General features: G+C 38.4%; 1 protein-coding gene and 1 pseudogene across 4 annotated transcripts in view; one reads left to right on the forward strand and one right to left on the reverse strand.

Annotated features, from left to right (window-relative positions):
* The window catches only part of SPATA16 (spermatogenesis associated 16), a 269,495-nt gene that overhangs the window by 194,433 nt on the left and 51,067 nt on the right, over positions 1-23,995 (forward strand). For all 4 annotated transcript variants that reach the window (XM_069579806.1, XM_069579802.1, XM_069579823.1 and 1 more), the window contains exon 6: positions 9,221-9,368. In XM_069579806.1, the coding sequence (XP_069435907.1) occupies positions 9,221-9,368 (148 nt within the window). The remainder of the gene's footprint in view (positions 1-9,220; positions 9,369-23,995) is intronic.
* On the reverse strand, positions 22,178-23,643 carry LOC138435317 (dnaJ homolog subfamily A member 1 pseudogene; annotated as a pseudogene).

Raw genomic sequence — 23,995 nt, forward strand, 5'->3', positions numbered from 1 at the left:
CAGCTAATGGAGGCATATATATATAGTCAAAATCTTAACCCTAACCAGACTGGACAGTGAACAGTGGAATACATTTACACACAAAATATGTGAATATATATACATATATAGTTATATGTTCTAAAATCCTATAACACTCACATACACTGCAAAACTAAGGAAGTATTTCATAATTTAAATGGTAGTTCTTGTGACTGTTTTAAACAAGACAGGTTGCAAAGTAGAGAATTCAAAATTGCTATATAAAAATGTGCTTTCCTTGGTACAAGTAACCTGTTCATACAATGTTTGGTAATTTCCAGAAAACACAAATAAAACTTTAAATACTTATATTTAAACTGCATGAAGATATTTTCAATGTTCATATCACTGAGCTAATAAATGTAATGGAAAAACTGCCAAATATTCCTTTATACTAGAAAAATATACAACTTAAAATGAAGGTTGCTTAATAAAAGAACTCTCATAAAATCCAAGGCAGTATTTCTGCATTAAAATGTTGATTATCAGGGCAGGGCAAACTATTATATATTTTATTCTGACATATCATTATATTAATAAAATTATCATTAAAATCTCAATTCTGGCTAGTTTCTAAATGATACTATGAAGCAGTTTATAGCTAAGTCTCAAGGCAAGATATTCTGCTCCTTAAGAAAATCTACTCTTTAGATTAAATCTAAATTTCAAAAAAGTTGAAGTCTTTCGAATTAAATTCATATATATTTAAAAAGGATTAAGTTTGAAAAATATTGCTCAACAATTTTATTTTTCTGTTCTCTAGAAAATCCTAGGTATCATTCCAAATTTCATCATTATTAAAATAATGACAAAGAGCCATATTAACCACTAAGGACTAAAGGTTTCCATCTCAATCATTTATAGCTTTCAAATATAGCATTGGTTCCTTTGAATCTAATAGTGTCAACTGAAGATAAAACAATACAATCATAATATTCATCCACTAGGATGAATCCACTTACTTAGATGGACTTTAGGAAAATTAAAGCATAAGATATATAAAAACATTTATCACACTGCTAACTGAGAAGTTATTTCATCTTAAAATATCTTTTTTCTTTACTTTTTTAAAATAATACATAAGACTTAGTAGAAAAAATGGATTATGAGAGAGATTCCGATTTTCCTTTAATAGTGTTTGTGTATTAAGGTAGACTAACTACTACCACAAACAACTCCAGGGCATCCCTGGTGGATCCATGGTAAAGAATCCACCTGCCAAAGCAGGAGACACGGGTTCCTTCCCTGGTCCAGGAAGATCCCACACGCCACGGAGCAACTAAGTCCATGCGCCACAACTATTGAGCCTGGATGACTCCTCCACTGAGCCCATGCACCCTAGAGCCTGTGCTCCTCAACAAGAGAAGCCCGCACGGTGATAAGCCGGCAGGCACCTCGCGACTAGAGAGTATCCCCGCGCGCTGCAACTAGACAAAAGCCCCCGCAGCAGCAAAGACCCAGCACAGCCCCAAAACAAAATAAATACATACATTAAATTATTTTTTAAAAACCTCCAAAATTCTAGTAACAATAAATATTGATTTCTCACTTACAGTACAGTCCGATGTGGGTGTTCCTGGCTGATTGTCCGTCCTCCAGTCAGCAACGGGAGAACCTGTACTCATTCCATCCTGTAACTCCATCTTCATCCACATCCTGGGACTCTTCCTCTCTAGGTAGCTGATAAGGAAAGAAAACAGAAGATCATACTAGGCAAGTTTTATGGGCTGAATTTGGAAAGAATATCATTCCTGCCTACATTCCATTGGCCCTCACTCAGCCACATGGCCACACCTAACTACAAGGGAAAATGCCTAACCAGGTGTCTAGGAGATGGGTAGGTAGGTAGATAAATAGATCTATATATGTTCTAAAGTTCTGCAGCACTCACATATACTGCAAAATTAAATTAAATACTTCAGAATTTAAGATGATATGTCTATTATGGCTGTTGTAAACACAAGGATAAAGCTGAGGAAATAAAAACATAATTTTCCAAAAAGAATGTGATATTTGATATCACATTGAAAATATTACATATTTTCAAATGTAATATTTGAAAACCTAATTCTAAATTCTATAAAATTAAAAAGCTGTTAATCCTTAGAAAAGTCACTTATGCCTCTCCAAGTCACTTAAGCCATCTGCAATTCAGTGAATTGAACTGGAAAATTCCCAAGATTCCTTCCAGATTTAATCCTGTAAGTAAAGCAATTCATTGCAATTATGGGCAACCCCAATAAAGGGAACATTAAAGGAATAATTTGATAATAATCTATAATAACTTTATCACATTTTCTAATTAGCAGTGACAGGAATTCTACTCACTGAACCACCATCATTGGACACATAATTAAAAGGTTACAATTTATCCAAATCCTCCAGCAAAAAAAAAAGGGGGAAAATTTTATAATCCCATCATCCTGGAAATGTCTGAGGTTTATGGTTACCGCAAGATTTATCCTGGGCACTTTAAGTCCTCTTAAAAATTTACCAGGAAGAATCAACCCACTTGGATTTAGAAGAAGGAGATAAATTTTGTTTCTTTTCTTTTTCGCTAGTCATCTTTTTCCACTACTTTGATTGCTTTTCCTTTATTCTTAATAGAGTATCTCTCTTCCCTATCTCTCCTGGTCTTTCTTGGTTTACAATTATCCTGGGCAAGTTAATTTCTGAAGTAGCAAACGCTCTTTTTTGCTTAGCTAAAGTATAAGGAGAAATTATTATGTTACTGTTTGTAGAGGAAGTGAGCTGCCCACACACACTCTTGGTTTGTATAACTATAATCTTTAAAACTTGATAACATGAGGATAACAATAGAGAATTATTAGGGCTCCCAAATGTGAACACCTAATTTCAAAGCTTCTTTTTGTGTAGCAGCAAAGAAAGCAAAATTAATAGCAATGCACACAACAGCAGGTCATGCAAACAATCCCCATTGCAAACTGCTCCCCATGCAAACAATCCCCATGCAAACAATCCCCATGATTGCGCTCCCCATTCTCTACATACGTGAGACATTTATTGACATCAGAAAACCTCACACATTGGGAAAGAATGACACAACTGCAGAAAATTCTTGTCAAGTGAAAAACGACCATTTGAAATCTGCCTTCATTTTCAGTGCACTTACTTTTTTTTTTTTTACAAACTTCAATTTCTCATCTCTATTTTCAAAACCAAGGAAAATCTTTGACTGGTGGTAAAAAGTAAATCAAAATTTATATTTTAGTATCTATCCTTACTATAAAATATCCCAGTTTAAAAAAATCTTTGCCTTTAAAATCTTCAGTTTGCCCACATTAGATTATTCATTAAAATCTACAAACAATAAATACTGATGAAGTTATGGAGAAGGGAAAACTCTTCTACACTGCTAGTGGAAATGTAAATTGGTGCAGCCACCATGGAGAAAACTAAAAGTTGCCATATGATTTAGCAATCCCACTCCTGGGCATATATCCAAGCAAAGCTACAATTCAAAAAGATACATCCACCCCTATGCTCATAGCAGCATTATTCACAACAGCCACAACATGGAAGTAAACTAAATGTCCATCATCAGATGAATGGATAAAGATGTGGTACATATATACAATGGAATACTACTTGGCCATAAAAAATAATGAAATAATGCCGTTTGCAGCAATATCAGTGGACCTAGAGATTGTAATATTAAGTGAAGTAAGTCAGAGAGAAAGCAAATACCATATGATATCACTACTATCTGGAATCTAAAATATGACACAGGACTTCCCTGGTGGCTCAGTGGTGAAAAATCCACCTGTCAATGCCGGAGACATGAGTTCAATCCCTGGTCCAGGAAGATCCCACAAGCTATGGAGGAACGAAGCCCATGTGCCAAAACTATTGAACCTGTGCTCCAGAGCCCAGGAGGCAAAAATACTGAGCCCACACGCCACAACTATTGAAGTCCACCAACCCTGGAGCCCATGCTTTGCAACAAGAGAAGTCACCACAGTGAGAAGCCTGTACCCAGCAACCACGATACCCTCTACTCTCCACAACCAGAGAAAATGGAGACAGCTGTCTTCATGCAGCAATAAAGACACAGCACAGCCAAAATTAAATAAATAAATTATATATTACTGCTAAGTCACTTCAGTCGTGTCCGACTCTGTGTGATGGCATAGACGGCAGCCCACCAGGCTCCCCCGTCCCTGAGATTCTCCAGGCAAGAACACTGGAGTGGGTTGCCATTGCCTTCACCAAAGCATGAAAGTAAAAAGTGAAAGTGAAGTCTCTCAGTCGTGTCCGACCCTCAGCGACCCCATGGACTGAAGCCTTCCAGGCTCCTCCGTCCATGGGATTTTCCAGGCAGGAGTACTAGAGTGGGGTGCCATTGCCTTTTCATATATATATATGACACAAATGAACTTGTCTATAAAACACAAACAGACTCACATAGAGAACAGACCTGTGATTGCTGGGGGAGGAAGGTGCAGGGAGGAATGGATTGGGAGCTTGGGATCAGCAGATGTGAACTATTATAATAGTGAATGGATAAACAGCAAGGTCCTACTGTATAACACAGGGAGCTATATTCAATATCCTGTGATAAACCACAGTGGAAAAGAAAATGGAAAAAATGTATATGTACATATACATATATAAGTGAATCACTTTACTGTACAGCAGAAATACAACATTGTAAATCAACTATGTGCTTACTCACTAAGCCATTGCTCACTCTTTGCAACTCCATGGACTATAACCCGCCAGGCTCCTCTGTCCCTGGAATTTTCCAGGAAAGAATACTGGAGTAGTTGCCATTTCCTTTTCCAGGGGATCTTCCCCACCCAGGGATCAAACTCACATCTCCTACAGCTCCTGCACTGTAGGCAGATTCTTTACCACCAGTGTCACCTACTTCAATAAAATAATTTTTTTTAATGGACATAGATTGCTCATGAAACACAAGCCCAATTCTAAGTTATTATTGCCATCACAAAATGAAAACCTGATATTTTGGTGACCAACCAAAAACAATAAAAAATTCCCACTATTTTAAATAATAATAATTATAGTAATAACAAGTATTTTAAAGCTAAATTTTTCTAGACTACTTCACAAATAAATTAGTTAACAATATAGCAGGAATGTTACATTTGTGTGTGCACATTTATATTTTAAATATATGTTTTTAAAACTTTATATGTAAATATATATTTAAAATTACACTGTAATATTTCTTCTTGGGGCTGTAGTAGTTTCATCTGAAAAAGTGTTTCCATTGAAAATTCAATTTTATTCTTACGCACTCTGCTTGCTCACTCACTTCTTTACTCATCTTCAAGATGGAGAGCAGAAGCCTCAAAAGAACCCCAATTCTATTGACTCTGAGTGAAGAGAGAGGGAGGGTATATACTCCAGCATATACCCTCCTGAGTGGAGAACACCGTGAAAGCCTGCATGCCATGTCTTGAGCATTAAGCCAAGAGCACAATGCCTTAAACAAGCAGATCAAACTGTCATGAAAACCACTCTTCTGCCACTTGCAAAAAAAAAAGCTGGTGTAGGCGCTTGGGCACGAGTCTTTCTGTCCTGCTGTGCGATGGCTTAAAGGCAAAGCTATTCTGCCAGCATCACTTAAGCTGCCAGCAATTGGAAGAGAAATGGGATGGAGAGAATGTTTTCTTCTGTCTTGGTCTTACTGGGATACTGTTAATACCTTTCTGGGAGCAAAGTAGAAGATTAAATACCTTCACTAAAATTATTTGATTCAGAATTTAAAGCAACATATCCTTCACCAAGATATTCAGAGAGACCACCAGAAAGGCTATTTGGATGTCAGGAAGTGTTATGAGCTGAACCATGTCCCCTGCAAAATTCATATGCCAGTCCTAACCCCAAGCTGTAGATGGTGATTGTATTTGCAAATAGGGTCTTTAAAAAGGTAATTAAGTTAAAATGAGGTATTTAAATGGGATTTAATTCAATATAAAGCCTTTGACTGTGTGGATCACAACAAACTGTGGAAAGCTCTTAAAGAGATGGGAATACCAGACCATCTTACCTATCTCCTGAGAAACCTGTTGGCTGTTCAAAAAGCAACAGTTAAAACCGGACTGGTTCAAAATTGGGAAAGGAGTACGACAGGGCTGTCTGTTGTCTCCCTGTTTGTTTAACTCATATGCTGAGCACATTATGAGAAATGCCCAGCTGGATGAGTTATAAGCTGGAATCAAGATAGGTGGGAGAAACGTCAACAACCTCAGATATGCAGATGATACCACTCTAGTGGCAGAAAGTGAAGAGAAACTAAAAAGCCTCTTGATGAGGATGAAAGAGGAGAGTGAAAAGACTGGCTTAAACCTCAACATTCAAAAAGCTAAGATCATGGCATCCAGTCCCACCACTTCATGGCAAATAGACAGGGAATTAGACTCCTAAATCATTGCAGAAGGTGACTTCAGCCATGAAATTAAAAGACACTAGCTCCTTGGAAGAAAAGCTATGATAAACCTAGACAGCATATTAAAAAGCAGAAACATCACTTTGCCAACAAAGGTCCATATAGTCAAAGCTATGGTTTTTCTAGTAGTCATGTACAGATGTGAGAGTTGGTTCATAAAGAAGGCTAAGTGCCAAAAATTGATGCCTTTGAACTGTCGGGCTGGGGAAGACTCCTGAGAGTTCCTTGGACAGCAAGATCAAACCAGTCAACCTTAAAGGAAATCAACCCTGAATACTCATTGGAAGGGCTAATGCTGAAGTGGAAGTTCCAGTATTTTGGACATCTGATGCAAACAGCCAACTCTCTGGAAAAAATCCCTGATGTTGGGAAAAGAAGGAGAAGAGGGTGTCAGAGGATGAGATGGCTGGATGGCATCACTATGCAATTAATATGAATTTGGGCAAACTCCAGAAAGTGGTGAGAGACAGGGAGGCCTGGCATGCTGCAGCCCATGGGGTTACAAAGGGTCAGACACAACTGGGTGACTGAACACCAACAATCCAATATGACAGGTTTAAGAGGAGATTAGAATACAGACATACACAGAGGGAAAAACATGTGAAGTCACAGGGGAAGGAAGGTACCTGGCCATCTACTAGCCAAAGAGAGAGGTCTAAAAAGAAATCAAACCTGCAGACACCTGGATCTTAGACTTTTAGCCACTGGAACGGAAACTATTATAAAATAAATTTATGTTGTTTCAGCCACCTAGTCTGTGAAACTTTGTTATGGCAGCCCTAGCAAACTCACACAGGAACTAGGAGCCTACAAAAAGCAGTGAAGGCAGATCACCACCTTAGAATTGAGATCTAGAACAGCTTCCTTCTTCAGCACTTCACTCCGCACGAATCCAGGTACAACTACTTACCTTCTTGGTCTGGACAGGCCATCCCAGAATTAGTTGCACCAATAAATATATTCCAGCATATTCCATGTTCCAGCAATAAACAATGAAGCACGAAGCTGGAGAAAATATTCTCCGACCCAATATAAAGGATATTTATTTTTGTTGGAAGACCAGAACCTGATACCTAAACAGCTTGAGTCCTTAATCCACATTTCTGAATTCCAGATCTGCTGCCTGCATTGCCCTTTGTAAGCCTTCCATCGTGGCATCCAGGCCTCAGCATCCCGACCTGCTGCACTCTCAGAATCCACTGCTTCATAATCCATGGCTACCTCCATCTAATTGCTGGCTCTGGATTAGGCATCACAATCATATTCTTTGTTCCCCTTCCAGTTCTTCAAACCTGTAAAGGACAGTCTTATGGACAAGTTCTTTCCTTCAGCCATTCAGAAATTTGCCCCACAACAAATTTAAGTTGTAAGTTAGAAAACTGATCATAGAGGCCATTTGGAGTCACTGAGGAATGAAGTAGGATATCAACAAGTTAAATTCAGTCTCTCAGTTTAAAATCAACTCCTTACTGAGTTTAATATTAGCCTAAAACTTGTTTAACAATACACCATCCCGGTAATACGGAGAAGGCGATGGCACCCCACTCCAGTACTCTTGCCTGGAAAATCCCATGGACGAAGGAGCCTGGTAGGCTGCAGTCCATGGCGTCGCGAAGAGTCGGACATGACTGAGTGACTTCACTTTCACTTTTCACTTTCATGCATTGGAGAAGGAAATGGCAGCCTACTCCAGTGTTCTTGCCTGGAGAATCCCAAGGACAGGGGAGCCTGGTGGGCTGCCGTCTATGGGGTCACATAGAGTCAGACACGACTGAAGCGACTTAGCAGCAGCAGCAGCAGCAGCAGCATGCTGGTAATAATAAAGTTTCTGTTTGTTAAATGATTTTCTTTGTTGGAAACTTCAAATCTATTATTTTTCCTTATTGGTTGTTGACACTCTGAGTTCCAGGGGAAAAACTATTCCTATAAGTATATATGAATTTTTATAATATTTTTTATGCTATTTTCAGAAAAATGAGATAACTATAGACAGTTCCACTTTTTATTCAATTGTTAAAGCTTGTTAGAAGGAAAAGTTGTAGGAAAGGAATAAATTCCTTTTTAAAACTTCACATAACTTCCCTTTTGGTCTGTTTCAAATAATAATGGACCTTGTTAAAACAGGAAGCTCTGGGTGATGACAAGTTTTATCAAGAATGGTACCATACATGAACAAAGAAAATTTAAAGAAATTCTTAAATAGCTGAATCCATCTCAAATGGCTCAACCATTGTGATCTGCAGGGAAGGAAAGCTTTACTAGGAGGGAAATGAGAAGGTTTTTTTTATACCTCCAAAAGACTTTGCCACGTATTGGAAGAAGAAAAATATAGTTTGTCTAGCTTGTCAGGTTATTTATAGACAATACTTAAATCTAGATATTTTAATTACTTTTTTAAAGAACAAATTGCTCATCAGTGTCTGTTCATAAGATAATTATGTTAGATTTAAGAATTTGATGTTTCAGACCAAGTTAAAAATGACACCTCAGAAAATAGAATTTTTATTTTTATCTTAAAGCAAGCTCAGTTTAGAGGTGTCTGTTTACAAACTTTCTCCATTTAATTGGTTTTCCTAATATGAAAGAGTATTTCCAGAACTAATTAAAAGTTCACTCTAATGAATATTCAAGACCAAAATGTTATCTCTGCAGTACAGTATATAGATTTTTAAATCATCCATAAAGGTAATTATATTTTTTTTTACATTCTTAAAAAGTCATATATTGTTATTGATGCCAAATGGGTTATTTGCTTTCTCTTAGGCCATGATTGAGGAAGCCATCACCAGAGCGGAATCTTTCTCAGTTATGTACACACCATTTGCAACAAAAATCAGAGCTGATAAAATAGAAAAAGTAAAAGAAGTTTTCACAAAAATTCATCCTGCATATGTGGAGTATATTTACACAGGTAAGAATCAGTATCTCCAAAGTATCAGCTGACACTTTATTTTCATAAAAAAAAAAAAAAAACAAATACAGGGATGTTTCTGACTTTTGTTATTTCAGTTTTAAGGATTTTTTTTTAATTAATCTGTTGAGTTGAAAGGCTATGGTTTTTCCAGTGGTCATGTATGGATGTGAGAGTTGGACTGTGAAGAAAGCTACGTGCTGAACAATTGATGCTTTTGAAGTGTGGTGTTGGAGAAGACTCTTGAGAGTCCCTTGGACTGCAAGGAGATCCAACCAGTCCATCCTAACAGAGATCAGTCCTGGGTGCTACGGTCCAAAGAATCGGATATGACTGAGAGACTGAATTAACTGACTGACTGACTATCAGTGTGATATGGAGGAACTAGTTTTCAAAATTCTGAATTCTTGTGTAGGTAACAAAATGGTTATATGCAATTGCCCAATATATGAAATAGAGAAAGCACCATGTTTACTAAAATTTTGTTACTCATTTGAAGCAAGAAAGTCAGTGCAACCTTCAATTAGATATCAAGACACCACCCAAAAAAAGGCCCTTTAAAAAGACACTAGCCTAATAAGAATTGATGTTTTTGAACTGTGGTGTTGGAGAAGACTCTTGAGAGTCCCTTGGACTGCGAGGAGATCCAGCCAGTCCATCCTAAAGGAGATCAGTCCTGTGTGTTCAATGGAAGGAGTGATACTGAGGCTGAAACTCCAACACTTTGGCTACCTCATGCGAAGAGTTGACTCACTGGAAAAGACCCTGATGCTGGGAGGGATTGGGGGCAGGAGGAGAAGGGGCAACAGAGGATGAGGTAGCTGGATGGCATCACTGACTCGATGCACATGAGTTTGGGTGAACTCCGGGGGTTGGTGATGAACAGCGAGGCCTGGCATGCTGCGATTCATGGGGTCACAAAGAGTCTGACATGACTGAGCGACTGAACTGAACTGAACTGAGTTGAAATAGAAAGTTATTTCTAGGTTTTATGTAGAGCTAGCCTTATAGGTCTAGTGTAATATCCCTTGTGTCATCGGTCATGTTTCTTTTTTTAAGAGGAGAGGTAACACTTAGAAACTCGAAGATTTTTTAAAAAATGAAGGAGTAACTTGTGTAAAATGTCACCTTTTTTCATATCCTTCATCAGTAGACTAGGTGATTCCAGTATTTTCCTGAAGATGAAATTTTTTCTCTAGTCCCTTCTTTTTTTATTTTCCTTGCTCCATTTATCTCATACCTCAAATGCCCCTCTTTTTTTTTTTTTTTTAAATGTTCTTCAGCCACTGGTATCCAAAGGAGACCTGGATAGTCAAGTATATACAAAGAACATGACACTTGTGGTGTTCTTTTTTGCTCTTTTTGTCTCTGGAAGCCAATTGCTTTTATTCATTCAATACTTTCTACTGTGTTCCAAATGTTATTCTAAATTAAGAATTTTCTTGTATTAAATTAAGAGCCAATCCCTAACGGAGATAGAAATATCTGGTTATCTAAGATACTAAGAGTTTTCAAAAGCTTTTGTTATTGCTGTTTTACTGTCTTTAAATCATTGACTCAAAACAATATTAAAGACCATTTTGTTACTTTCAAAATTAAAAACCCATCAACAATGACTACCATGTTAAGCAAAATCTCTCAGTACATACGCCTAATATTGTATCTTCCTGTTAAGCCCCCTACATTCCTTTTGTTAGGGTTTTAGAGTCAAATCACTGATTTATATGATTAATAACATACTCCATTAATGATCAGTTTTAAGGTGCCAGCTACTCAACATTCATTATCTCTTGTTACTCTCATAACTCAAGTGACTAAGATGATTCTCATGTAGAAATGAGAATGGTAACCAGAAGAAACAGTTTTTCCAAAGATACGCAGAAAACCACCACATCAGTGGCAGCGAGCCTTGGATTTGAATCCGTGTCGTCGCATTGGGGTACCTTATTTCCATCTGATAGAAGCCAAGATGGGACGAAAGCATTAACTTTAGGTCCTATGGAATCTGTTTCTTCCACAATGCCCCAAGCTCTTCAGAAAAAAAGATAACAGTAAAACCATAAGGAACAATGAAAATTTGAAGGCACAGAAAGAGAAGAAATCACATGCTATAATGACTACTCATGCTGATTTACTTAATTTGAGCATTCTGAGGAGAGTAGATAAAAATATTTCAGAACTCACAATTTTTGCTAATTGTTATAAATCACTTATCATTTTGTTATGGATATCTTCAGAGGGTTTTGGGGAGGAAAAGAGTGAAATCAATTATGTCAATCTAGAATCATGGAAAATTAATAAGATTCAGTTATTTCCACATCTGCTCTCAGATCCATTGGTAATGAAGAGGGATTCATTGAGGAGATCACCAATTTGCCAATTTCTCTACTGGTAGAATAAATTTAGTTATATTTAACCTACTTCACAAAAAAGTTATGAAGATTAATTAATACTTAGGAAGCAGTGTTGCCACTGAGGATTTAAAAACAATAAAAACATTAGTGAGCCAGATTCATGTCTCATGTGACTCCATCAAACTTGTTATCAAGATGAATTATGATTTGTTGGCAAGGCGATTCATGCTAAAGAATCTTATACTATGAAAGAGAAGATAATTATAAGTTACTGATGATTGTTTCCATTATTTTATAATTACTAATTGCTGGATTGTGACAGTGCTGTGTGAGAACAGAGAGAAAAAGATGCAGTCTCTGAAGGAGAAGGGGAGGTAGAGAAGGCAATCTTGAATTTTTAATTTCACAAGGACTGGTTGGGTTCTTTGCTCTGTATGATGGGTACTTTGGGTTAACAGACTATTACGATGATGACATGCATTATTTGCCTCTGTTGCACTGATTAAAGGGTCTCTCCAAAGCTATTGCTGGAATAATAGTGAAACCACTATTACTAACCGTATGTGCAAGTCTTAGTGGCATCTCTTCTTTTCCCCTCAAGCAATTCCAGGTGAGGAAGAGAGGAGGTCAAATGTGGTCTTTAGCTTCTGTATATTTCTCACAAGAGGTGCAGAGTGATGATTTGGGCAGGTATCAGTAGCCAAAGGCAGTAGCTAGGCAGTGAGTCATACAAAGAAAGATAGGGCCTAGAAGAACAGTGTTTTGTTGTGGCAAGCATGCTCGGTTGCGACTGACTCTTTGCAACCCTATGGACTGTAGCCCACCAGGCTCCTCTGTCCATGGAATTTTCCAGGCAAGAACAGTCAAGTGGACTGTCATTTCCTCCTCCTCCGAAGATCTTGCCAACCCAGGGATCAAACCCTCACCTTGTGTCTCCTGCATTGGCATGAGGATTTCTTTACCACTGATCCACCTGGGAAGCCCGGAGATTCTTTTATCTGCTTTGATAGAATTTAAGAAGCTTCTATGTTGCCAAAAATGTATTCAGTTACTTATTTCAACAAATAGTCATACAGTGTAACTGGACAGTTACACAGCAAATATGTACAAACATAAGAATTTTTTTTAACCTACACATGTTTGCTTTTGATCTGCCCAGAGCCAAAAATGTATTCTCTCCCACCCTATGGGACACAATCCCATCCAATCATTTCTAAAATTTAGATTCTCCTCAGTAATTATCTGATCCAGTTCACCACTTTTTCCCGCTTCCCATGGGACTTTCTTCTCCTTCTCCTCTGGTTTCAATACTCTTGCTTGTACGTGTGTGCTCAGTCACCTCAGTCGTATCTAACTCATGTGACCCCCTGCACTGTAGCCTGCCAGTCTCCTCTGTCCACGAGATTCTTCAGGCTAAAATACTGGAACGGGTTGCCATGCCCTCCTTCAGAGGATCTTCCCAACCCAGGGATCTAATCTTCGTCTCCTGTATTGCAGGTGGATTCTTTACCTGCTGAGCCATCAGGGAAGCCCAAAAGCCTGAGGGCATGTGAGGAAAGGGTCCTCTTCCAAAGTCTGGTGCACGCTGGCACAGCTGCTGATTACACGGCTAGTGCAACCTGAGACAGTTCTGTTAGTTTGAGCAGAACCCAAGGGCACCTGTATGAGTCCCCATACTGCTTCCTGGTGCAGATTCTTTTTATATGTACACCAGCCACCCTATCACACAAATTGGCCCAGACAAGAGCTACTTTCTAAGATCCCCTCTCCCTGCCAAAATGCTAATTCTAGATCTCACTCTAGAGATTTCCTCTTTTCCCCCGGAGACTGGAAGTCACTTTAGTCCTCTCTCCAACTTGCTGTGTTATTCTGCCATTTCTCTTATCCTTTTTTCCATGCTCCAGAATCCCAAGATCCTCAGGACAAGAAGAAGATCTACAATGGCAATGAGTTGTATATTCAGCTACTTATTTATTCATCAAATATTTATTAAATACATATATTCCAGACAATATACTAGGTAATGCTACAATATACCTGACTTTAGTCATTTATACTTCAGGGTGAAAGTTGGACTGTATTTTTCCTCTCTTCTAAAGAATATTTCAATTAAAACCGAAGTGCAAATTGTGGAATGGAAGGCTGATTCTAATTAAAAGAATGGTGGAGGAGAAAACAGATGAAAGAGCAGTTTGGGAATAGAAGTCCTTGCCACCAAAAGTGGCAAAGACTAGCTAGTTGTTTACCAAACTATTTTCTTTTCCCCCTCCATGCATAACCAGAAGACATTTCCAGCTTTCTTTACACTTCAGTGAGGTTGGTGACTCAATAACAGACAGTGTTTGAATGTGGATAGAAATAATATATGCCACTCGCAGGCCTGACCCATAAACTTCTGCCATATAGAATTCTCTTTCCCTTGCTACTGACTGAGTGGGTAGAACTGCAGAACTAAAGAAGCTACAAGGCAAAAGAAGCTTGGGCCCCTGAATGACCATATGGAAGGCAACCCACTGAATACCTATACAAATTTTAAAAAAAAATTCTCTTGTCTCAGATCATTGAGATTTGGAGGTTCTCTGTTAAATCAGGTGATTAACTCTAACAGACTACCTTACATCATAACTAGTAGATGCTTTCCTACCCCATCTACAGTGTACACAAAAAATTCATGTGAACTCAATGGAGAAAGGATAAACATCCCCACCTGTGCAGTCAAACTCACCCTCAGAAACACTCAGTTTGTGTACACTCCCTTCTACCTCCCACTCACTCTCCCTTCCTTGAACGACTACAGGTGGATGTTCTCATACATATGTGTTTGTACCCACTCAAAGAAAGGGAACATTTCAGGAGAGACACAGATGCCCCACAGGAGACAGAACACAACTATGCAGTTTGCATTGCAGCGGGAAAAACTGAGGTCACAGGTAGGAGTTTTAGAAGTCATCTAAATCAACAGTCAACAGATGAAGGTCATAAAATCTGTACCTTGAAGATCTTGGATGAAAAGTCTACCAATCAAAGTTCTACAGGATAAGTAGGTATTATCATTAAAACTTGGAGACTAGTACATTTAGCTCTCCCAGCAGAGGCTGGCAGACAAACCTCCAACTCAGAAACTCTGCCCAACTCCAGGTCACCTTCAGCAAGCGTACACAGTATTGAGTTCATTACTCTTTGGTCATGTGACAATGCTGTGAGCCCAGTATTAGCTGGCAGAGGTGATGGTGATAAGCAAGAAGAGTATTCATGATAGAGATCCCCCAGGCAGTGTGTTCTTTCTAGCTAACCCCTAATTCACAGCCACCCTTATCAGGGATTTTCACATGAAAAATAAATTCCAAAGGGAAAAAACTGTAAAAAACTCATTTTGAAATTCATAGAGGTCTAAATAGTTTTAATTTTTTATTAAATAGACCAACTAAATTAGTGATTTATTATGAGAAAAACTCACTTCACCCTCAGTGCTGTGCTTAGTCGCTCAGTTATGTCAACTCTTTGCAATCCCATGGCTTGTGGCCCACCAGGCTCCCCTGTCCTTGGAATTCTCCAGGCAAGAATACTCGAGTGGGATGCCATGTCCTTCTGCAGGGGATCTTCCCAACCCAAATATTGAACGCAGGTCTCCCACATTGCAGGAGGATTCTTTACTGACTGAACCCCCACGGAAGCCTCCCTCAGTGGCAGGCACTAAGACCATGTTTATACTGCCCTTATAACCTCTACAAGACTGATAAGGGAGGGTCCAAATTCAAATCTGCCTCGTTGGACAAACAGGCTTATATATCCTCAGGAATTCACTGTGCATTCTTAGCTATGTGGGGAATGTGGTAAGACCCACCAAAATCTTAGAGCTATATTATAATAGAGCTATATTGTACTACATCTCATGGAGGAAAGAAATTACTGAATTTTAGCAGTGTAGCTATCCATTTTTCTTATTTAAGGAAAAATCTAGTTTGATTCATGCAGAGTAGTCAGCATATATAAAACAAATAATAATTCAGTAACCCTAGAATTATTATGTTTTCATTTATAAAGATTTTGCTTGAGATTTTTATTCATATATTTCAATGAAATAATGCAATTCTCTATAGTTCTTATTCTTGCATGGTTGTATTTTAATAATAATAAAGTAATACAATAAGCATATCCTGTCTCCACTTGATGAAAACATCAAGATTTATTTGCTAAATAAATAAATATTCAGTAATGGATCTGTGCTTAGTAATGTTTAATAGAAAAGTTTTCTGGATCAGATATCAATTACTTTAACACTTAGGTGGATAGAGTCATATTTTGTCTTTCCAATGTAATTTAATTCCCAAGAGTAAATATGTATGTTCAGAGGAATAATATATTGTTTTAAAATAGACCTTTAAAAATTGCTTTTCACTGAACTTTATAACCTTGTTCTTGTTCAGTCATCATTTACCAGTAAGGATAATGCAGTCTTATGCTCTCTAAAATGGGAAGTTAAAATTCCTTATTTTATTCTTCCTTCTTCAAAATATTATAATTTTATCATGATCAAGAACTTCCAAGATTAAACTATTTTCCTCCTCTTTCTAACTCACTTAATCAAAATTTTTTTATAGAATTAAAGAGTCTACATCTCCAATATCATTATGAAAGTGTTACAGCCAGGTTGGTTATAAAGATAGATAATCTCATGTTTGCACCGCAAGAATTCTTTGTAGAAATAGAGAATTATTCCCAAAGTAAAGAAATTCCTCAAATACGGGGCTAAAGTCTCTGTTTTTAAAAATATTAAACTGTTGGTCTTCCCAATGGGAAGAGTGGTGTTCTGGCACTATCCTATCTAGTGAAAGTAAACACTTCTCAGTGAGCAGCCCACTTATCCTTTACAGCAGCAGGTTACAACATTGCTCGCCTCTGGTCTCCATCATCTACTGTCTCTTGCCTTCTATGATTGCATTTCTCCTGGACCTCTCTGAAAGTGTAACGCATCCTGCTTAATGTGTTTTCTTATGGGACCTGACTGAAGACAAACAATGTTTCATTTAAAGAAATACCAGTCAGTAATTCAAAAATAAATGGAAGTAATGTAAGTTTTTACTCTAGCCTCCTAAGAAAAACCAATGTGTTGGGGCAAGGTGGTGTGGTTGGAATGAGATACATGGCAGAAAGAGATGTCAGGTATTTTATCCATCATGCTCAGAGAAACCTTGTAATGCACACACGCACAACTTACAGGGCAGCCTCCCGCCAAGGCTCTTTTCCCACTCTAAGCTCTCCAAATACACTCCCCAAGTTTAGTCCTTCATGAGCAGAGTAATCCCTTTCTGCTGTCTATCTTGGCAGCCTTAACAGTTTCTCAGGCTCTTATCCACCACCTGTTACCTCAGTCTACATTAAAAAAAAAAAAAAAACCTCCATAATAATTTCAAAATTAACTGAGCTCATTTCGGCAGGTAAAGGAGCAGTGAGGTAAATATTCATGTTAAGATTTTACTTTTCCTGAAACACTTACTTATGTTGTCTAATCTAGCCACTCTGTAATATAGTTAATCACTAGGCACTGCTGTCTAATGAATCATGCAGCTGAGCATTAAAATCCCTAAAGACTGAACTCTCAATTATGTAAAACAATGTCTCTGTGTTCTTAATTTTAAACTCTACAAATCGGTTGTGTGCAGAATTGGAAATTTCTATTTTGCAGTATTATCCTTTTTTTTTATTCTTCAGTTTTACATATTTGGCATTCAGGTCTTATTTACTTATGCTTTAATACTTGGCTCAGTTACCTTACACCTTTTAAGCAGGAGCTTTTCTTGATGATCTTGTGGTCCAGAGATAATCACTGCTTTTCACACCTAAAATAGAGCCCTATCCAAGTTATTTGTTATTCTTTTTTTTTTTTTTAATTTACTTTTTGGCCACACCATATTGGCATGTGGGATCTTAGTTACCAGACAAGGGACTGAACCCTGGCCCTCCGCATTGGAAGCACAGTTTTTTAACCAGTGGACCACTATGAAAGTTCCCTCAGCCAAGTTATTCATCTTTTCTCATTTATTCTTTAAATTATTTTTATTATGAATATCACAGACATTTAAATTCACACAAAACAAATGCTCAGCTAAACTAATTATTACAGAATAAATAATGTAAAAAAAAAAACATTGCTAGCTCTCCAGGTAACCTCTACCGGCCTCTGAAAAATCCCCAACCATTCCCTACCTCCTACCAACATAAACACTGTCCTCACCTGGAAGTCACCATGCTCCATAATCTAAAGAATCATGTATTCATATATTCTGAAAAATTGTCAACATTTTAAAAAAGTGCTAATCTTTACTCCTTGCTATTCTTTCATTGAAGAATTTTAGCTGGACATTTGTTACCTCTTCATCCAATTTTCTGTTATCACTGAAGCTGTTCCTTATATTTTCTATTTCTTTGTCTCTCTGTGCCATCCATTTTGAATCTGAATGAGTGTCAGTCACTCAGTCATGTCCCATTCTTTGGAACCCCATGAACTGTAAATATTAACCCAATTCAAACTCCCTTTTAATTTCATTTTAGCTATAGCAGGTAATGATAATCAAGATTGTATATTTTGCTTTTCTCTTGTTAGTTTGTATTTCTTAATGCATTCAGCGAATCAGCTTCCCAGGCATTGGATTCATCTCTACAATGGGTAACTCTTATCTTTAGTAATTAATCACAGCACAACTGCAGTTTCACACCACGAGTGGCCACCCATCAAAGATTTCTCACCCTCCACTCTTTTATTCTTATTCTTCCCAAACCACATGTTTCCATGAGCCAAAACCATTTTAGCAAATCTCACTTCTGACCCCAAATATAGGATTGCCTTTTCCTCACACACTTTCAACACCAAATATGTGGGTGTTTTCTGTACCACTGCTCTAACTCTCAGCCACCAACTGGGCTTTTAATAATTCAACTTTGGTACTAACTATCCAGAGTTAACACAGACCTCATAGATTAAGGGATCTATCCTACAAGACTGCCTGCCCCCACTTCAGATGGCAGTCACAAGCCCCAGGTCTCCTATACTTCTAATCAAGAAGTTATAAATTGGGGGTTCCCATCACCCCCAATTTAGGTTTTATAATTTTCCAGGATGACTCATAGTACTCAGGAAGTGCTTTACTTCCTATTACTAGTTTATCGTAGAGGATACAACTCAAGAACAGCCAAACTGAAGAGATATGGGGTTTGCCAAAAAGTTCATTTGGGTTCTTTTGGTAACATCTTATGGAAAAACATAGGGCAAAGTAAGGTATATAGAGGTGTGCGTGTGTGTGTGTTCAGGGAGCCCCCAAGCTCTCTCTGGGTGCACCGCTCTCCCAGTACCTCACTGAACTTCACTAACACAGAAGCTCTCCAAACCCCATCATCTGGGGGGTTTATGGAGATTTCATCATGATTGGTTTAATCATCGGCCACTGGTGATTAACTCAATCTCCAGCCTGTTTCCCCAGAGCATGAAGAATGAGGCTGAAAGTTCCATGTTTCCAATCAAGGCTTGGTCTTTCTTGAGACTAGCCCCTATCCTGGCACAAGTTCTCTGGGGGACTGCCAAGAGTCACCTCATCAGAACAAAAGACATTCCTATTATCCGTTACCACTCAGGAAATTCCAAGCATCATAGAAGCTCTATGCCAGAAACTGGGACAAAGACCAACTATTTTTCTATGATACCACACCATCTCTCACTCACTGTAGATAGTAACATGTGTATGTTATTTACTCTTGGGTGCAAGCCACTATTCGGTGTGGCTTTACCTGTGAGAATCCAATAGAGTTTGGGTTGGCTTTGTTTCCTCCCAGGGATTTCTTTTGATTTTCCAAACACTATAGAGTCCTACCAATGAGAGAGCCTTTGTTTCTGGAGCTGAGATTTCCTGGGCATCTAGGTCTAGTATAAATTCAAACCTTATCCCATGGCTAGAGTTAAAATTCTCAAAGAGGGGGAAAAATAATCCTACTCCAGGCCCCCAAAATTCAGGGCATTATAGCGACAATATGTTATTTCACTAACTGTAAATCTAATAAATATTGAAGAAAATAGTATCTTTCCTGTTTATCTCAAATCTACTTTGTTAGGGATGCAATTAAGGAACTTCCCCAGAATAAATACAATACAGCTGATTAAACATAAAACTTCAGAAACAATAAGAATTTCAAGTGAAATGGGGTGCCATTGCCTTCTCCGGAAATAAAAATAAACTACATATAAAAATCTTATGTAGTTATTAATTTTTTCACACTTTACAAATGGGTTATGAGAGGAAACATATACAAAGATTGGTTTTGGAGAAGTAACCCAGCAGCCTAAAGGGAAAATTAGGAATGAAAACCAATTTTTTTCGCTTGCATCTACAGCTCTGACATTATAACGAAGGTCAACAGGAAAATACAATTTTTTATACAAAGATTCATTATACATATAGCTTTCTCACACATCAAATGCAAAAATCAAAATACACTATGCTTTTAAAAGTGGAAACTTTTATTATTTATGGGGGGCAATAATGATAGGTTAGCTGCAAAAGCTGCTGCCTTTTGCTATTTTCTTGCTGATGTGAATTTGTGGATAACTTCCAAGACAGAGGTATCGGTATTAAAAGAAGTACAAGATAAAGCTCAGAAAATGATTGGGAAAGAAGGAGTGACAAAGTGCTGGCATTATGAAGGGACTGGAGAAACTAAACTCTGAAACTGAGCACTAAAAGGAAGTCATATAAAACTGACATGGTCCCATCTCACAGTGAACAACTGGGACCTTTAGAAATGAGATTTTGCTCTAACCCAAAATGTCAGAACATTTTGTTATGGACAAAGGGCAGAGAAATGACATAGACACTGGAAAATAGAGAAGGAAATGAAACTCAGAGAAAGGTGATAAGAGAACCTTGGCAAATTTGCATACTTCTTAAAAAGTTTTAAAATCTCTATGACTTTTCTCTTTTTTTCAAATTGCTTAGAAATATTCATCCACAGTCTGTTGACTGTGGCTATGTTGAGGTGTCCAACGGAAAATATTGATGATGGTGGTATCTGTGCTTTGTACTTTATGTCCAGAGAGCTCAAATTTTACAGATATGTAGCCTCATGAAAATATGCAGTCCCTCATACATAGAGATGAGTCAGCTGATCTATACTCAATAGTTCATATTTTTGCAGCTGCTTTTCTGGTGCTTCTGACAGTTTCACTAAGCCGGGTTCTCCATTCATCCCATCTCCTTAGTGACTAAGAGTCCACGTTTCCCAGAGAACAAGCTGCATCAAGAGCACAACCTGAATACGAAACTCATTATTTCGTCTCAGCAGAGCTGGTCTGTTCATTCGAGCACCAACTGCCCTGAGTTATCTAATACAGATTATTTTACCTCACTCATCCTTTGTAAACTGACAAGAAACCACTTAATGCTTAGGGAAAATGAAAAACAAAGATTGTGTGATATTCTTTTCTAAATTTCAGTTAAGTTTGGTTCAGTCACTCAGTCAGGTCCAACTCTTTGTGACCCCATGGACTGCAGCACGCCAGGCCTCCCTGTCCATCACCAACTCCCGGAGTTTACCCAAACTCATGTCCATTGAGTCAATGATACCATAATACCATTTCATCCTCTGGCATCCCCTTCTCCTGCCTTCAATCTTTCCCACCATCAGGGTCTTTTCTAATGAGTCACTTCTTTGCATCAGGTGGCCAAAATATTGGAGCTTCAGCTTCAGCATCAGTCCTTCCAATGAATATTCAGGACTGATTTCCCTTAGGATGGACTGGTTTGATCTTCTTGCAGTCCAAGGGACTCTCAGGAGTCTTCTCCAACTCTACAATTCAAAAGCATTATTTCTTCAGTGCTCAGCTTTCTTTATGGTCCAACTCTCACATCCATACATGACTACTGGAAAACCCACAGCTTTGACTAGATGGATCTTTGTTGGCAAAGTAATGTCTCTGCTTTTTAATATGCTGTCTAGGTTTGTCATCCAGCTTTTCTTCCAAGGAGTAAGCATCTTTTAATTTCATGGCTGCAGTCACAGTCCGAAGTGATTTTGGAGCCCAAGAAAAATGTTCGTCACTATTTCCATTGTTTCCCCATCTATTTGCCATGAAGTGATGGGACTAGATGCCATAATCTTCGTTTTTTGAATACTGAGTTTTAAGCCAGCTTTTTAACTCTCCTCTTTCACTTTCATCAAGAGGCTTTTTAGTTCCTCTTCACTGTCTGCCATAAGGGTGGTGTCATCTGCATATCCGATATTTCTCCCGGCAATCTTGATTCCAGCTTGTGTTTCATCCAGCCGGGCATTTTGCATGATGTACTCTGCATAGAAGTTAAGTAAGCAGGGTGACAATATACAGCCTTGATGTACTTCTTTTCTGATCTGGAACCAGTCTGTTGTTCCATGTCTGGTTCTTTTTTTTTTTTTTTTTTTTTTTTTTTGAGCTTTTATATTCGAGTTTATTCTTCATTTAACTTTTAAACACTACTATAGTTGAATATTAAAACAAAAGCAAGTAGTGAGCATATTATGATTATAGTCCTTCACTCAATCACTACTGCAAATAAAACACCAGCAGTGAGTGTTATTCACAGGCCCTACTAAGAGGTCTGACACTGAACACCACCCCGAGGATGATGTTCATCATCCTCATATGCTTCTCCATTGTAATGGCGCCGTCTTTCCTGATTTGGATCAAAGTCCACTAATTCTACCTGGTCCATTTCATCAGTCTCTTCTACTTCCTTCCTCTCAGGCAGAAGTTTTTCCAGCAAAGAGAGTTTATCAGGAGAGAGAAAGCCATTCTCAGGAAAGTTTACCTTAAATTCAATGATTAGGCGACCCTTTTCATATGGCCTACGGTAAATTGGCATGCCTTCATTTAGCACACACTTGATATCTCCATGCTTGACAATCTGACCTGGATGAGAAGTGATGACTATGGTTCGGTTGTCAAGAGTAGATATTGGCTTCTGGAAGCCACACAATGCCTCAACCAGCTGTATGTCCATACACATGAAAAGGTCTTCTCCTCGTCGAGTAAAAACAGCATGGTCCTTCTGATCTAGAACAATGATAATATCTCCTGGCTCCAGTCCTGGTTCTTGGTCTCCTTCACCATGGAATGTTATCTTCTGGCCATCTTTCATGCCTTTGTCAATATGAACTTCTAGAATTTTCTTTTCTCGAACTATCTTCCTTCCGTTGCAGCTTTTACATCTATCTTTAGGACTGATCCGCTCCCCATGGCCCTGGCACTCCATGCACACAGACTGAATTTGCTGAACCATTCCAGGTCCTATCTGATGAATTCTTATTTGCATTCCAGTACCTCGGCAATTGGGACAGCATTCTACTGCTCCTTTCTTACCACCTCGGCCTTCACATTTGTCACAAATCACATTCTTTTGCAGAGCTAGTTTTCTTGTTGCACCATTATATAAATCTTCTAAAGTTACTGTAAGTTGATGCACAACGTTTTTACCTCTCCTCTCTCTCTGCATCCTGCCTCCTCCTCCGAAAAACATATCAAAGATGTCCATGGGGGAGCCAAAACCACCACTTGCTCCACCTTCTTTAATTGCCTGTTCTCCTCCTTTGTCATATAATTCCCTTTTCTTTGCATCAGAGAGCACTTCGTAAGCTTGAGAAATCTGTTTAAACTTCTCGCCTTCATTTGGATTCTTATCAGGGTGGTACTTCAAGGCCAGTTTCCTGTAAGCCTTTTTCAATTCTTCTTGGGTGGCATTGGGTTTGACCCCCAAAACATCATAGTAAGTGGTTTCTTTCACCATTTTCTACAGCCGGTGAGCGGGCCGATGCCGGTGTGGGGGAGCGGGAAGGAGCGCGTTGCTGTGCGCAGCTCGGGCAGCCGCCGCTCCTCCGCCTTTCACCGAGCGTTCTGGAAAGTTCCGCCCATGTCTGGTTCTAACTGTTGCTTCTTGACCTGCCTACAGATTTCTCAGGAGGCAGGACAGGTGGTCTGGTATTCCCAACTCAAAGAATTTTCCATAGTTTGTTGTGATCCACACAGTCAAAGGCTTTGGCATAGTCAATGAAGCAGAAACAGATGTTTTTCTGGAACTCTCTTTTTTTTTCTATGATCCAACGGATGTTGGCAATTTGATCTCTGGTTCCTCTGCCTTTTCTAAATCCAGCTTGAATATCTGGAATTTCTCAGTTCACGTATTGTTGAAGCTTAGCTTGGAGAATTTTGAGCATTATTTTGTTGATGTATGAGATGAGTGCAACTGTGTAGCAGTT

The sequence above is a fragment of the Ovis canadensis genome, chromosome 1, assembly GCF_042477335.2.
Source record: "Ovis canadensis isolate MfBH-ARS-UI-01 breed Bighorn chromosome 1, ARS-UI_OviCan_v2, whole genome shotgun sequence".
Taxonomy (NCBI): domain Eukaryota; kingdom Metazoa; phylum Chordata; class Mammalia; order Artiodactyla; family Bovidae; genus Ovis; species Ovis canadensis.